Source organism: Myodes glareolus, chromosome 24 (assembly GCF_982192425.1).
Source record: "Myodes glareolus chromosome 24, mMyoGla1.1, whole genome shotgun sequence".
Taxonomy (NCBI): domain Eukaryota; kingdom Metazoa; phylum Chordata; class Mammalia; order Rodentia; family Cricetidae; genus Myodes; species Myodes glareolus.
In genome coordinates this window covers 29,966,217-29,979,924 of record NC_142049.1, presented here as the reverse complement: position 1 = coordinate 29,979,924, position 13,708 = coordinate 29,966,217, and the positions used below count along the sequence as shown (strand labels likewise).

Sequence of the window (13,708 nt, the reverse complement as noted above, 5' to 3'; positions counted from 1 at the left end):
AAGCAACAAGTGCCCTTAACCATTGAGCCACCCCTCCAAACCCCTTGTGAGTGCCAAAGTTACCAAAAGGTACCACATGCTTCCTGAGAGCTCAGCTGGGAAGGAGCCAGCAGCCTGTGCAAGAGAGAGAGAGAGAGTCACACAAGCGAGTCCAGACTCTGCCTCACAGGCTACGTAGGCAGTAGACAGTGAAGTGAGCTCTGGTTGGGAGTGAGGATGTCAGAGGCCCGGCCTCGAGGCCAGTGTCCAATGCTGAGGAAAGCTGTACCAACTGGTCAGGTGGCCTGGCATTGCCTGATGGGTACGATCCACGCTTGTCAGGGGTTGGCACTCCAAAACCCCCTTTCTGCCGTTCTGAAACTCCGACAGGAGATGGATTGGAAAGGGGTGTAAATCTTCTGTAGGTAGTAGAGTGCCCCTGGACCTGACCAGGCTTTCTTGTGAGGAAGCCTGTGCTACTTACCTTCCAGGGCCAAAGCGCTCCCAGGTTCTGACTGGACGGGACAGTTGCTGCCCTTGCTAAAGACAGTTAAAAGACTCAGTTCCAGGAAGTAGTCTGTGCAATCCAAGGGCAGTGTTTCTACAGCACGGCTGTTCTTTGTGCAGACTACCCCAGGGAACAATCCCATTTCCCCTTAGGCTTAAATGAGCAAGGCACGGGGTCTCTCCTGAGCCTTGGATTGTTTCTGTATTCTGGAAAGTGACTGACAATAGTGTTCCTTTGGTGTTGGCTGCTGTGATGTTCAGAGTCCCAAGATAGACCAGTCACCACAAGAAAGTCCACATGTAGGTACAGGCGTCATTTTGTAGCATTTAAAGTCGGTATTTTTGTAACCTAGGTCTTGGTCTTATAAAAGAAATTATTCAGACAATCCAGAAGAGAACCAACAAAAACGAGTGGTGCCCTCAGGAGCCAGAAGTGGTCACAGATCACACTTTGGTCTGTGTCCTTCTGATCTTTTACATCTTTTATACATCTGTGAATGAAGAAAGCGCCGTGTGTGTTTCTTATTAACATGCACCCAAGGCCGCACGTAGAACATCGTGAATACATTTGCTTGCCTTTCGTTGGCTGGGTTTTAGGCTCCAAAGGTACCACCGTGGAGCCTTCGGAACAAGGAGGGCATTGTGGACTCAGCTGTGAACGATGTCCCCCTTCCCCCTCAGGATTCACAAGCTGAAGGCCTTACTCTAGTGCTTTGGAATGTGACCACAGGTCAGGCTTCCTGTGACTGACAGAGAGCGATAGTCATCCTAAAAATGTCAGAAATGGCTCAAGGGCAATGTGGCAAACCCTCAGTGGGCCACGGGTTCAGGTCTCTTCTGCCATTATCAGGGACATAGAAGGAAACCTTAGAAGTTCCAGATTTGGGGAATGATATGGACCATCCCTGCCTCCAAGAGGTGGTTGTGACAGCCTCACATTCCATAAGATCCCACCATGAAACACCTGTGTGGATCTTGCCTCTGGCCCTGGCCCTTTCCTGGGTCTTCTAAACTCCAAGGATGCAGGGGTTTGGGCTGCTGTCTGGCCACTGTGTGAATGTACCCTTCAGAGGAGGTGGGAATTGGATGCTGTCTTCTGGATTTTTCTGGCTCTAGGTCAAAGAGATGAATACATTCTAATACTTGGCATCCCTGCCTCTACTGATTCGGCATTCTTCAGTGCCTGGCTGTGGGGCATAGTGGTATGGTTCTTACCTATGTGCTGATGATGCTGTATGAATGAGAGACATACATTTATGAGATATGGAAAATGAACCAGTCTATCAATAATAGTATACTCCTTATATACTGGATCCACAGCACCCTCTATTTAACACTGCACTTGTCGACATTTAATTAAAATTAAAGTTTAAAATACCAGGCTTTCACCGATGTTTTGAGCATCCTAAAGAAAGAGCCTACCTTGTAATACCAGTTCCTCAAGAAAGTGATTGTCCTTTGGTGTCCACAGGAAACTGACTCCAAGACCACCTGTGGACCAAGTCTGTGGAGGCTCATGTCCCTTGTACAAGATGGCACGGTAATTGCATTGAGCCTGAATGCTTCCTCTCACAGGCTCCAGATCCCCTTTAGGTGACTGACAGTGAATACCGTGAAAATGCTTGGTAAGCATCGCTCTCCTGTATTGTTTGAGCAATAACGGTAGGAAATAAAATTGGTACATGGTCCGCACCATTCTACATCCTTCCTAATGCTTCTCATTTGAAGTTGATTGACACTTTAGATCTTGGAGCTGTGGAGGGCAGGCTTATTCTACTTACTGGAAAACTATCCTGGATGTTGAAGCCCCTGAATTCCAACTTCTTCCCAACCATGGTGCCAACCTTCCAGTTTGTGGGGGCCCCTGTTAGTTTTCTACCCGGTGATGGAGTAATATGTGGAGAGACAAGAAGAAAATTTAGTTCAGCCTGACTTAGTCAGTCACTGCTGGGCCAAAATTCTGGAGTCTGACACCCGGCAGTATATTTCAGCCATATTTAAGCACAGCACAATTTTGGAAAAAAAGTTCCCTTATAGCAATCAGCTCAGTCGCAAGTGTACAACAAAGCTTAAGGCATGTTTACACTGAAACTCTTTACAAAGTACGCAAGGCCTCTTCCATAATGAGGGTTCCATTGACTTAGGAACAATGCTCCAGATAAGGGTCTATGGAGAATGGCTGAGACAACCACAGTGTCCATAGAAGTCGGGGTTTGGGCTCCATCTAAGATAACATAGAAGTCACTCAGGCTGTTGTAAATGTGACATCTCTCATGAGGATCTTAGAAACAATGCTCAAGATTTAGGTGAGATCTGAGATAAACAATCATAATGTTCTGGGGGATTTGGGTGAAGCCTCCTACAGATAGCAAAGATCACCGTGTTGTAAAATATTTTTTTTCCCCAGCATTCCAGGAGGAAGACGGGTTAACATTGCTTTCCTTTGAGGAGACAAACATGCATGTTGAACTTTCCTGGCTTCTCCAGTGCTCACCTGTGTGCACAGGGACCTCTTTCCTTCCCCACCTACTGGTGTTAATAACTCTTCTCAGGTTGTCTGAACCTTCCTAGCATCACAACAACCTCTCTTGACCCTAGCAGGAAAGATCGGGCTTCGGAAGATGCCAGACAAAGCTACGTGGGGTCTGGGTGTCCTCAGCTGTCCTGGGGTAGGTTGTGGGCTGCTCCTCCAGAGTGATCAGCACAGAGTTCAGTCGTCAAGGTGAATGTCCTTTCTGTACCAAGCGATGGCGTCTGGGAGCCCGGGAAGCCCTACCAGCCAGTGTGCTTTTGTCTCATACTGTTTCACACCACACCTGCTCGGCTCCCAACATGTAAAGCGTGCGTGATATCCTGACCTACTTTGCTAGTATCATGGAAACGGATCTCGTTAGCATCTGCTTGCTAGGCTGACTCCAGGTTCCTTTTCCTAGGCGCAGTCAGAGTGCAGGCAGGTCCCTGTCTTATGACTGTCTGGGACAGCTGGCTGCTCCACATCACTGCTTGGGAGAGAAGGAATCCCAAGACCCTGTGGTTCCAACCACAGACTTCATTTCTTCCTCTTGACACGTGTCCATGGCAGGGTTTTGGTGTTCTGGGTCATTTTTCCCAAAAGCAGGAGACTGAGCTATCCCTACCTAGTGGATGTTTCCGTGAGGGGCTCATACAAGGCAGGACTCTCACCGTGAGAGCCTAGTATCTATTTCATGTGATTTACCAGCTCTAGTCACACGGCCTCTCCCCACCACTGACTGGCTGTCCCCTAAAAACCAAGAAGGGTTGCTTGATCACCAGCCCAGAAGAGCCAGTAAGTCTAGATGGTCTGGCAGGTACCATGCCTGGGCTAGATGGGCACTTATTTTATCTGTGCACAAACCATGATTCCTACTTCATTTTTAAAACTAAAAAAAAATTTAAAAACAAAGCTTCGAAATATTCTCCTCATCCCACACGGCCACCAGTGCGTGTTTGTTTCCTCTCATATGTCCTATCCCTTAGCCCGATTCTCAGGCGAAGTCACTGACTGTCTTGCTGATGTTTTACTTGACAACAGTACTGCCTTGCTGTCCCGTAAGCCATTCTCAGGGAAGACCTGTGCTTCCTGGGGCAAGCAGGGAGATGATGGCTACAGCTGGAGAACAAGGAGTGGGGCATGGCCATGGTTGGGGGAGGGCGGACTATAGCTGTCATATACAGAGTGACTCCGGGGTCTGGATGGAGAAACAGAAGCCATTACGCTTCCTCAGAGGAGATACCAGACTCACAGAGGTGGTAGCTTTCTCAGGGTGGAAGGCTCTAACTGATACAGTATCAAAGACACCACATACTAAATCCAGGCCTTTGGGTGACTAGGCTGGAGTTCTGGACCACAATGTATCTATAGTTAAATGGGAAACGCCCTATGGTGATGGGGGTTGGGGAGCTACATACCCGACAGTGCCTAGCTTCCTGGAAGGCGGAGCTCTGGGGCTACACTGTGCTCCATTTCACCCTTGCCAGTCTCCTCTGCTGGCCCTTGCCCAGCAGTTCATCAGGGCTGGTTCACTTATTGTCATACTCAGTGGTTCCGCTTGGGCGATTTGAACACTTAGGGCCAGCATTTGGCTTCAGTGATCAGTTACCGAAGGAAGTGGGCTTTTCTCTCCACAGTGTCTTGAGAAGCTTGGAGGTCAACAGCCAGAGATGGCACAGAGGGCTGCCTGTTGACACCAACAAGAGCTCTCGCAGTTTCTTCAGGGAGAACCCTGGCCTCCAGACCTTGTAAGGAACAGGAAAGTAAGTAAGGGCCTAAAGCTCTTGACTTTTTTTTCTTTTCTTTTTTTTCTGCTTTTTTTCTTCTTCCTTCCTTCCCTCCCTTCCCTCCCTTCCCTCCCTTCCCTCCCTTCCCTCCCTTCCCTTCCCTCCCTTCCCTTCCCCTCCCCTCCCCTCCCCTCCCCTCCCCTCCCCTCCCCTCCCTTCCCTTCCCTTTCCTTCCCTTCCCTTCCCTTCCCTTCCATCCATCCTGGCTGTCCTGGAACTTGCTATGTAGACCAAGCTGGCCCCAGACTCACAGAGTTCTACATGCCTCTGCCTCTCAAGTACTGGGACTAAAGGTCCCACCATGCCTGCCTTGACTCCTTCTCCTTCTCCTCCTCCTCCTCCTTCTCCTCTTCTTCCTCTTCCTCCTCCTCTTCTTCCTCTTCTTCATCTTCTTCCTCATCTTCCTCCTCCTTCTTTTGATAAAGAGTGTTTGTTAAATCAAAATAGATAAACAGAAATTTGATAGGCTCAAAGATATATTTGATGTATAAAATGTAAATATAGTTGGGATTATTGCAGTTTTCTAACATCAAAGAGTCTGTTATGTTTACAGAGGATAAAATAACTCAAGGTTCTATTTAATTTTGCTAGATATTTGACAAAACATGTTATAACTTCTAAATGTTTATGTATCTGTGTTTATCGAAATCACAGGATTTGAATATCTTAACACAAAAGTATAAAATAATTACATCTGAAACTTCCATTTTAAATGGTAAAATTGTTAAAAGCGTACCTTTATGCTTTTAGAAAACTTCAGACATTATAAAGTCACATTTAGTTTTTAACTTGGTAGAAAAGTATATTTTTGAAGATGTGCGTAATTTATCGCTATACAGTGTAAATGAGCTATGATCTTCCTATTTTCAAAATGTCTCAAATTTTCTAAAGGCTCTTGACTTCTTGATGGTGCTCCGGAACATCCTACTCGACCACATCCAATCTCCTGAGTAGAGCACAGCCCCACTACTTACAAAGTCATCAGGGAAATGGTGGACCAGAAAAATTAGCTATTGAGCGTAAGGGGGAACAGTCACCATGACTACCGCTCCACCTGTTCTCCTCAGACTGCTCAATTCTCCCTTGAACGGGAGATGCTGAAGTCACTTAGAGGTGTGGATGGGAGCCAAGCTCTGGCTCTCAGGACACGGCTTCCTAGGCAGCAGCCTGTTCGCATCCAGGGGTGTTTCAACACTTGCTAGCTTTCCAGAGCTTTGGGGGAAGTTTTATATTGCACATCTCCCATAGCGCTCCCCAAATGTTCTCTTTATGAAGAAGGATGCCAGCAGCCGCCTGTGCTCCCTTCCTGGAGACTCTAAGCTGGAGTGTGCGCAGGTAGACTCTGCTCAAGCAGGGCTTCTCAGCTTTCCCAACGCTGCATCCGTTCAATATAGTGTCTCCATCGTGGTGACCCTTAACTGTAAAATCATTTTGTCGCTGCTTCCTAACTGTAAATTTGCTACTGTTATGAATTATAATGTAAATATATTATATGCAGGATATCTGATATGTGATCCCTGATATGTGAAAAGGTTATTTGATCCCTGGTGCGGAAGAATTGTCTGTATTCTGTCAATCATGTTTTAAATAAACGCTGATTGGCCAGGCAGGAAGTATAGGTGGGTCAACCAGACAGGAAGTAGAGGTGGGGCAATGAGAACAGGAGTATTCTGGGAAGCAGGAAGCTCCCTCTGCACTCCTGCCCAGATCACTGAGAAGCAAGATGTAACCTGCCTGGCTGAGAAAGGTACAGAGCCATGTGGCTAACATAGATAAGAATAATGGGTTAATAAATGCTACAAGAGCTAATAAGAAGACTGAGCTAATGGGCCAATCAGTTTTATAATTTATGGAGATCTCTGTGTGATTTTCTTTGGGGCTTGTTGGCTATGGGGAACTGGGCAGGGCAGAAACCCCAACTAGCAAGTCGGGCCCTCATGCTACAGACCCCTACCATGGGTCGCAACCCACAGGTTGAGAACCACTGTGCTAGCGACTCTGGGTATTCTGTCCCAAAGACCTGCAGTCAGTTGGGGACCTGAGGATGGCGGTGGCAGCTCAGAGAAGAAGTCTTCTTAGCAGATTTACCACCATAGAGCAATCACACCCTTCAATTGCAAGGAGGAAGATGTGAAGTGAAAAATCAAAACCCATCTTCCGTGGTAGCCCACATTTCTCCTCCCCAGAGGCAGCCATGCCTACCAGGTTCCCGATCATCCGATGCGGAGATGTTTCCATGCATAGAGTGCGGGCTACAATGCTGTTTATTTCAATAGGAACGCAATATGTACTGCGCCCTACGTTGCTTTTGAAAATGCTAGTCCCATCAGTTTGCAGAGAATGAGAGACTTTGGAATATTGAGCTGTAAACGGGATGTCAATATCGCAGGCCTTCCCTTGAGGCTCAGATATCTATTTGGAAGACGGACAGAAAGATTTTAGAGTCAGAAGTGATGGATGACTTTGAGGAAATAGTGTTTTCTGGTCACAACAGGTCAGATGCACATAGGAACTCCCAACGACGGCGACAGCATGCACCAGCACAGTTCAAGCCAGGTAAAGTCCCAGCACGGGGGGCAGGGTGGACATGAAGTCCACGCTTAGCTGACGAGCTGTTGGCACTTGACTGTTGCCAATGGCAGGAAAGCCAGTTTTCTTCAATGGATTGACTCCTGGTCTACCGAGTACACTCCAGGGCAGGTCCCATGGTCAGGAGTAGTAGCTGGGCAACAAGAATTCAGCTTGTTGAAGGAGGTTGTTTTTTTCCCAGAGAGAGAACATGAAGTTTGATGGGTAGGGATAGGGGAGGGGCTTGGAGCAGTTGAGAAAGGGAGACAAATATAATCAATATACATTGTATGAAATTCTCAAAAAATAAATAATAATTATTTAATAAAAAGCCTCACCAGTTCATTTATTACACCTCAGAGAGCACTTCAGACCAGGATGGCTAGTGCTACCTCCTTTGGAAAAGCAGTGAGGATCAGTTTTGCATACACAGGAGCTTTGCAACTCTCTTCTAGAGAGAGGCCGGGGCTGATTCCTACTGGGGCAGCAGGAGCGATCTGTGATGAGCAGGTTCTGCACAGAACCACAGACACCGCAGTATCACGTGCCTAAGGGACGCTCCTAGGTCACGGCATGCACAAAACTGCGCTAGACTTTCCCCAAGTGCCTTCTGTTTCTTAGGCAATGTTTTTGTTTCCTGCTCCCAGGAGCTGCACTGGACAACTGTAACCACGTGCTGGGTCTGTGGGGTGGGGGCAGAGGCAGATTGGGCACGCCCTTCTTCCTGGTGCTCCAGCCACGCCAGCTGTGACCGGCTCCTTCTCCACAGTGCCTTCGCGCATGTAAGCTCTCCTTGGTAGGACCCTGAGATCTCAGGCAGCACTGTCCACTCCGGGCCTTCCATAGCCCCAGTCATTAGCTGCTGGAGTAAGTGTTACAGCTCAGAGGGGAAAGGTTTCCTGGCCGTTGGAAGCCAGGCAATACCTACAACTGGGAAATGAACTATATCCTGGCTGTTGGGAATCAGGCGATGCCTACAGCTTTGGGAAATGTATCCTGGCTGTGGGAATCAGGCAATACCCACAGCTCTGATACTTCTTACAGGTATCACCTGGCTTCTGACAGTCACGATACTGTTTCCTCCAGAGCTGCAACACTTACAGATGGGTTCCTGAATTTTCCTCTCTCGTTCTTTGTTTATGTGTTCACTGTCACCCTTGCCCTCTTGAGCAGAGGCCCCAGCAGCAGAGTACCTTGTTTGGGTGACTGCCACTGTGTCCTGGTGACACCGTCTAATACCTAGCAAGAGTTCAACAATCACGGCTGATCCTTTGAAGGTGACAAATTGTAACTTGAGGGTGACAAAAGTCATTTTATTACGTTGAGGGGCTGTGTTTCTTTATGTCACTGGCCTGTACACGGCATTTATCTGCTTTCCAATTGTGTTTTCTTTTATTGATGAATACGAATTTTCCTAAGAAGATAAGGGAACTGCTCATCTGTCAATTGGGCTATAAATACATTTTTAAAAATTAAATGTATTAATTTTGTAGTGTGTGTGTGTGTCTGAGTGTGTATAGGTCAGAGGATGACTTGTTGGGGTTGGTTCTCTTTCTACCATATGAATCCAGGGGACCGAACCTACTGTTTTTAGTCTTGACAGCATGCTTCCTGACCCAATAAGCCATCTCATCAGCCCCGTGGTTTTTTAAATTTTATTTATTTATTTATTTCCAGCTGTTATTTACCTTTGGTGTGGATCACTTTCTTTCTTGGTTTCTAACTCTTCTTTAGCCAAGTTCATTGGCTGTTTCTCCCACGTTCCCGATGGTAATGTGAAACTCCCGCCCCCAGCTCCCCCATGACTGTGAGGCTCAGTTAGTCCTGCATCCGGGCAGGAGAAGATGGTATGTAAAGGTGGGCCGAGTCTGTGAAGCAGAGAAGGCTGGCTATCTACACAGCTGCCACAGCAAGTGACACAGGGAGCAGGCGCCGTGCAGACAGGACCAGGTTTGTGTCTGGAGATCTAAACAGGCAGTTTTGGGACACTGGGAGAGAACTGGTGACCCCCAAAGCTTCCCTTTGGGATCAGAGTGGGAAGCGGTGATGAGGTGTGAGCAGACTCAGAGCCTTGATCCTCAAGGACTTAGAGCCTGACTCACAAAAGGAAGTGGGGAACTGGCTTCCACAGGGCTGGGGCTGACAGAGGAGCATCCGCCTATGGAGAGCTACAGGGCAGCGGGGAACACCCAGCAGTGGCTGAGAAGGGTGGCCCAGGTCTACCCTGGGCAGGAAGGAGACCTGGGAAGGCCAGAGCCCATCTTGCATTCAAGAGACAGAGGCTGTGTTTTCATTCTAGGTCTGTTTATTTTTAGGTAACAGGAGCCACATCAGCTGGCACACCCCAGAGAATCTGAAGTTTGGTTTTTTATAATTTAATTCTAGAAAAGGTTCAATAACATTAGCCCAGTACAACCTCACATTTGAGTTCTAGGTTAAACAGCCTCCAAGGGCACCGCCTGGCGAAGCTGTGGGGGGTGTGTACACACGTGTGCACAGAGTTTATAAAATGTTCCCTGTTGTGTCCAGACACCCTGCTAACAATCTCACTTTTCATCATCTGCTGACCATGCCGGCAGTAAATGTTTGGCAAATACATAATTCAGTATAAGTCCCATACGATGGGATTTCACAACCAGGCCTAACCGCTGAGATATTACTTAATTTGTTAAAGTGATAAACAAGATTATGATGTGCAAACAAACACGGCCTGTGCTCCAGCGGCGTCCAAGTTTATTTTACCGAGCTATAAACACAGGCCCTTTCTCCAGGCTTGCTGATTGGGTTTCTCCTTCTTTTGTTGGGGGAGAAGAATGTAAAGAGGGAGCAGGAGCCCTCTCACTGGGCTTTCCGGCTGTGACTCTTGAAGGAACCCATTCATCCCCACTATTGGGCAATGCTGCCTGCCCAGGGTCCTTCTGGGGTTTCCCACACAGAGCCCCTGCCAAGCAGGAGATTCGATCTCAGCTTGACCAAGCTGGGCCCCATGCTCCGGGGACTCAGAGCCTTGTGAAACAGGCTGAGAGCCTGGGGTCTTTGGGGAAGGAGGGTCAGGGTCACAGCCCTCCTCCAACCTTGCCCTGAACTGCTCCTCAACCAAGAGTCTCTAGTGTAATTCCATCTGAGGCCTGGCGATAAAAAAATGGACAGGCCTATTCACTATGCCAGGAAGGCCTGGAACGGGGTCGCTCTCCTCAGCTCCTGGAAGCCCATGGAAGAGGCAAGAGAAGGCCTCTCTCAACCAGACCCTTGGGCTGGTAACTCTCCCCATAGAACCTGAGAACTCCCAAACCACCAGTAGCTACTAGCTTCTCAGCCCTTCTTAGCACAGGGTTAGCAAAGAACCCGTTTGTCTTCTGTGCCCTTGGAGGGCTGTAGCCGAGGGGGTCAGGCAGCGGCTCGGACCTGCTGGCTCCATGCGGAGGCCCTTCCACAGGCATTACCTTCTCTTGCGTGTACACGCCTCCAGCCGGCCCAGCTCCTCATAGGACTGGTAGAAGATGTCGAACTCCCTGGCGCCCCAGCCCCTCCAGACAGCTAGGCACCACTCTGTGTTTTCATTCGCAAAGCCGCACACTACCGTGTCCTTGGCCACCACCGCCGCATCCACCAGGACTCTGCAGAGAGACAGGGTCTGAGTGCGCCCACGGGAGTCCTCACTAGGTCAGGGAGGGCTCTCTCTCTTCGTGTGTATTTTTGAAAGGGGTGGAGTTACTAAGAGGGTGTCATAAACAGCTCAACCTGGCTCTGGAATGTACGTAAAGGTCCCAGTTCTTCCTCGTGGTCTGACCTATGTGTAAATCCCGGTCTCTGGCCTCCATCTTTGGAGACTCCGTTCCTGTGCCCACTAAACCTTGACCCCTCCCCGGAGGAGGGTCAAGACAGCCTGCCAAAATCTTGACCACGCCCCCAGTCTATTTAAACTGCTCCCCCAACAAGTTTTCTCGTGGTCTCTTTCCTCTCTCCCGGGTGGTCACGTTCGCAGCTTCCTGGTTCCTCCTCGGGACCACCCGAGAGCGCAGGAATCCCATTAAACCTGTATATTTTTAAATTTGACTTGTTGTGATTTGGCTTGATTGGGATTTTTGCATCGGCAGAGAGCTTGTGTTAGGAAAATTCCTAACCCTATGGACTGAGGTTTTATAATGCCCACAAAAGGCCAAGGGTATCAATTCACATTATAAGCATTGGCTGGAAGGGAATAACCCCCTGGAAGGCCACTGACTAGGACAAGCATAGCTGGAGTCACCCATGCCTCTCTGCGGAATTGTAGTGTCTAGAATAAACCACCAACTACGAGTGTTTAAGAATGACCTACGAAGGTCAGAGAGGTGGCTCAGTGGGTAAAGGGCTGGCCTCCCTATGAAGCAAGTTTGATGACTTGATTTCAATCCCTGGAACCCATTTAAAATGGGCGGGAACTAAGCCCCACAAAGTTGTCCTCTGACCTCTGCATGCACACTGTGACACACACCTGTACCCCACAACGAAAAAGTCAGCGTGGCCCACGTGTGCAATTGCACTTGCTAGTGTCCTTGTTGTAGCACGCCAGTCTGTCCCCACATACTTAAGAAATTCAGAGACATAGCTTGGACAGAAAACCTGCTACCTCAAAGTCATCCCTGTTTCCGTTGTTTTGAGGTTGTGGATGTTTTTTTTTTTTTTCCTAATGGTCTGTGGGTGCTGTAACCCCTGTAACCTGCTTGTTTTGGTGTCTCTGTGGGGCTGATGGCCCACCTCTGGGTGGAGTTGTACCTCCTCCCCTATGCCCAGTGAATAAGCCCCACTGCACACCGAGGTTCCCTTTCACCAAGATATCTAGAATCTCAGATCCTTTCTTGTTTTTTCAGTTGGCCAACTCGGGTCTTTCTCCTTCTAGTGAATGTGCCTGACTCCTGATAAAACCTGCCTCCGTGTGTGTGTGTGTGTGTGTGTGTGTGTGTGTGTGTGTGTGTGTGTGTTGGGGGGGGTGACTAGAAAAAGCTACCAGGTACTCTCAGAGTAGCATGCCAAGGTCACCTGACCTGGGCTCTGAAGACCTATGGGTTCCCAGAAACCCAACTTGGGAGCTGGGAACTACTTTGCCACAAAGCTTTCTTTGACTGGGTCAGTTAGGAGGTGGAAGTAAAGACTGGTCTGGTTTCCAGAATTGCTCATAGATTAGATCTACTGCCCCAGGACTCACTGAGAAATCTCAGTGTTGGCAGGCAAGGGTCTGGAAGTGCCAGGAGTGACTGATGGCTTGCTCTGCTTTGGGCAGAATGGCACTATGCGATGATATTAAAGATGAATAAAGACCCTTCCCCGAGATGAGTGACAGCCTGTGCTGCCAGCAGGTCTCCGTGTGATGTGAAAGATGCCACAGTGCACGCACGATTGAATTCAGGACTTTTTGTGGGGCTCTTCAGGGTGAAGGATAAACAGGAACTCTGACTAACACCAGGCTTCCTTGACCCTGGCCTTGATGTCTGTGCCCTGAACTGGCATCTAACCCAGACGCCCCACAGCAGGAACGGGTATGTCTCCTAGTGTTAGTACAGAGACACTCTCAGGCTAGCAGAGTGTGTGTCTCTTGGTCCTGCCTGCTGCTTCATGGGCTGCTGGGTCCCCTGCAGGGCTTTCCTGTTTGGCAGGAAGGACAGCGAGTCATTTGGAGGGACCATCATTTCAAATACGGCAGAATCTGGCCCTGGAGACACGCCTTTGTCAAGGTACTCGATCGGCAGCACCTTGCCGCCTCAGAAATAGATACCCTTGGGCGAGTGACTGATGCTCTACTCAGCTGTCACGCTGGGCCTCAGGAGCTACCTGGAGGACACCACCTTGCTTCCGTTTTGCCTCCTGCCTACACTGGTGAACCCACAAGCTTCTCTGTGAGAACACATAAGCAGCAGGGCGGCTGTGCTATCTAGTGGACATGTTAGCGAGCTCTGGGGTTCCCCACGCCCTTCCCCTGAGCCCTACAGAGTGGTTCTCAGAGTCTTACCCATGCGAAGTCAGCTCTCGTGCTTTTAAGACAGCAAGGACTCTGCCCCGCTGGGCACCGGAGTTCTTCTCCAGGCCAATAACAATGATATCTCCGCCATGCCTAAGAAACCAAAGCCAAGAAGGGGACAAGTTTGTTCAGGAAGTTGAACTTTCCAGTGGGTCTAGGACCAGTGTGCGGGTAGGTGCGGAGCCTGAAGGTTTGTGAAGGGAGTGTGTGAGAGTGGGGGCAGCGTGGCACAGGAAAGGACCTGCTATAGGAAACCCGCACTTGCTTCTTGTTTTGTGGCACCTAGGATTTTCTGACGGACAAATGAGCTTCTGTGTGGACAGTCTTGGTTTTTCTGGGAGATTACTCCCAGTTCTAAAG

The 13,708-nt window shown here is 48.9% G+C and overlaps 1 protein-coding gene across 2 annotated transcripts in view; it reads right to left on the bottom strand.

Annotated features, from left to right (window-relative positions):
• Positions 1-9,640: 9,640 nt before the first annotated feature.
• The window catches only part of Lrrk1 (leucine rich repeat kinase 1), a 141,904-nt gene continuing 137,836 nt past the window's right edge, over positions 9,641-13,708 (bottom strand). For both annotated transcript variants that reach the window (XM_087901569.1, XM_087901568.1), the window contains exons 33-34: positions 13,340-13,441; positions 9,641-10,970 (exon numbers count right to left, since the gene is read on the bottom strand). In XM_087901569.1, the coding sequence (XP_087757695.1) occupies positions 10,793-10,970; positions 13,340-13,441 (280 nt within the window). In that variant the 3' untranslated portion in view covers positions 9,641-10,792. The remainder of the gene's footprint in view (positions 10,971-13,339; positions 13,442-13,708) is intronic.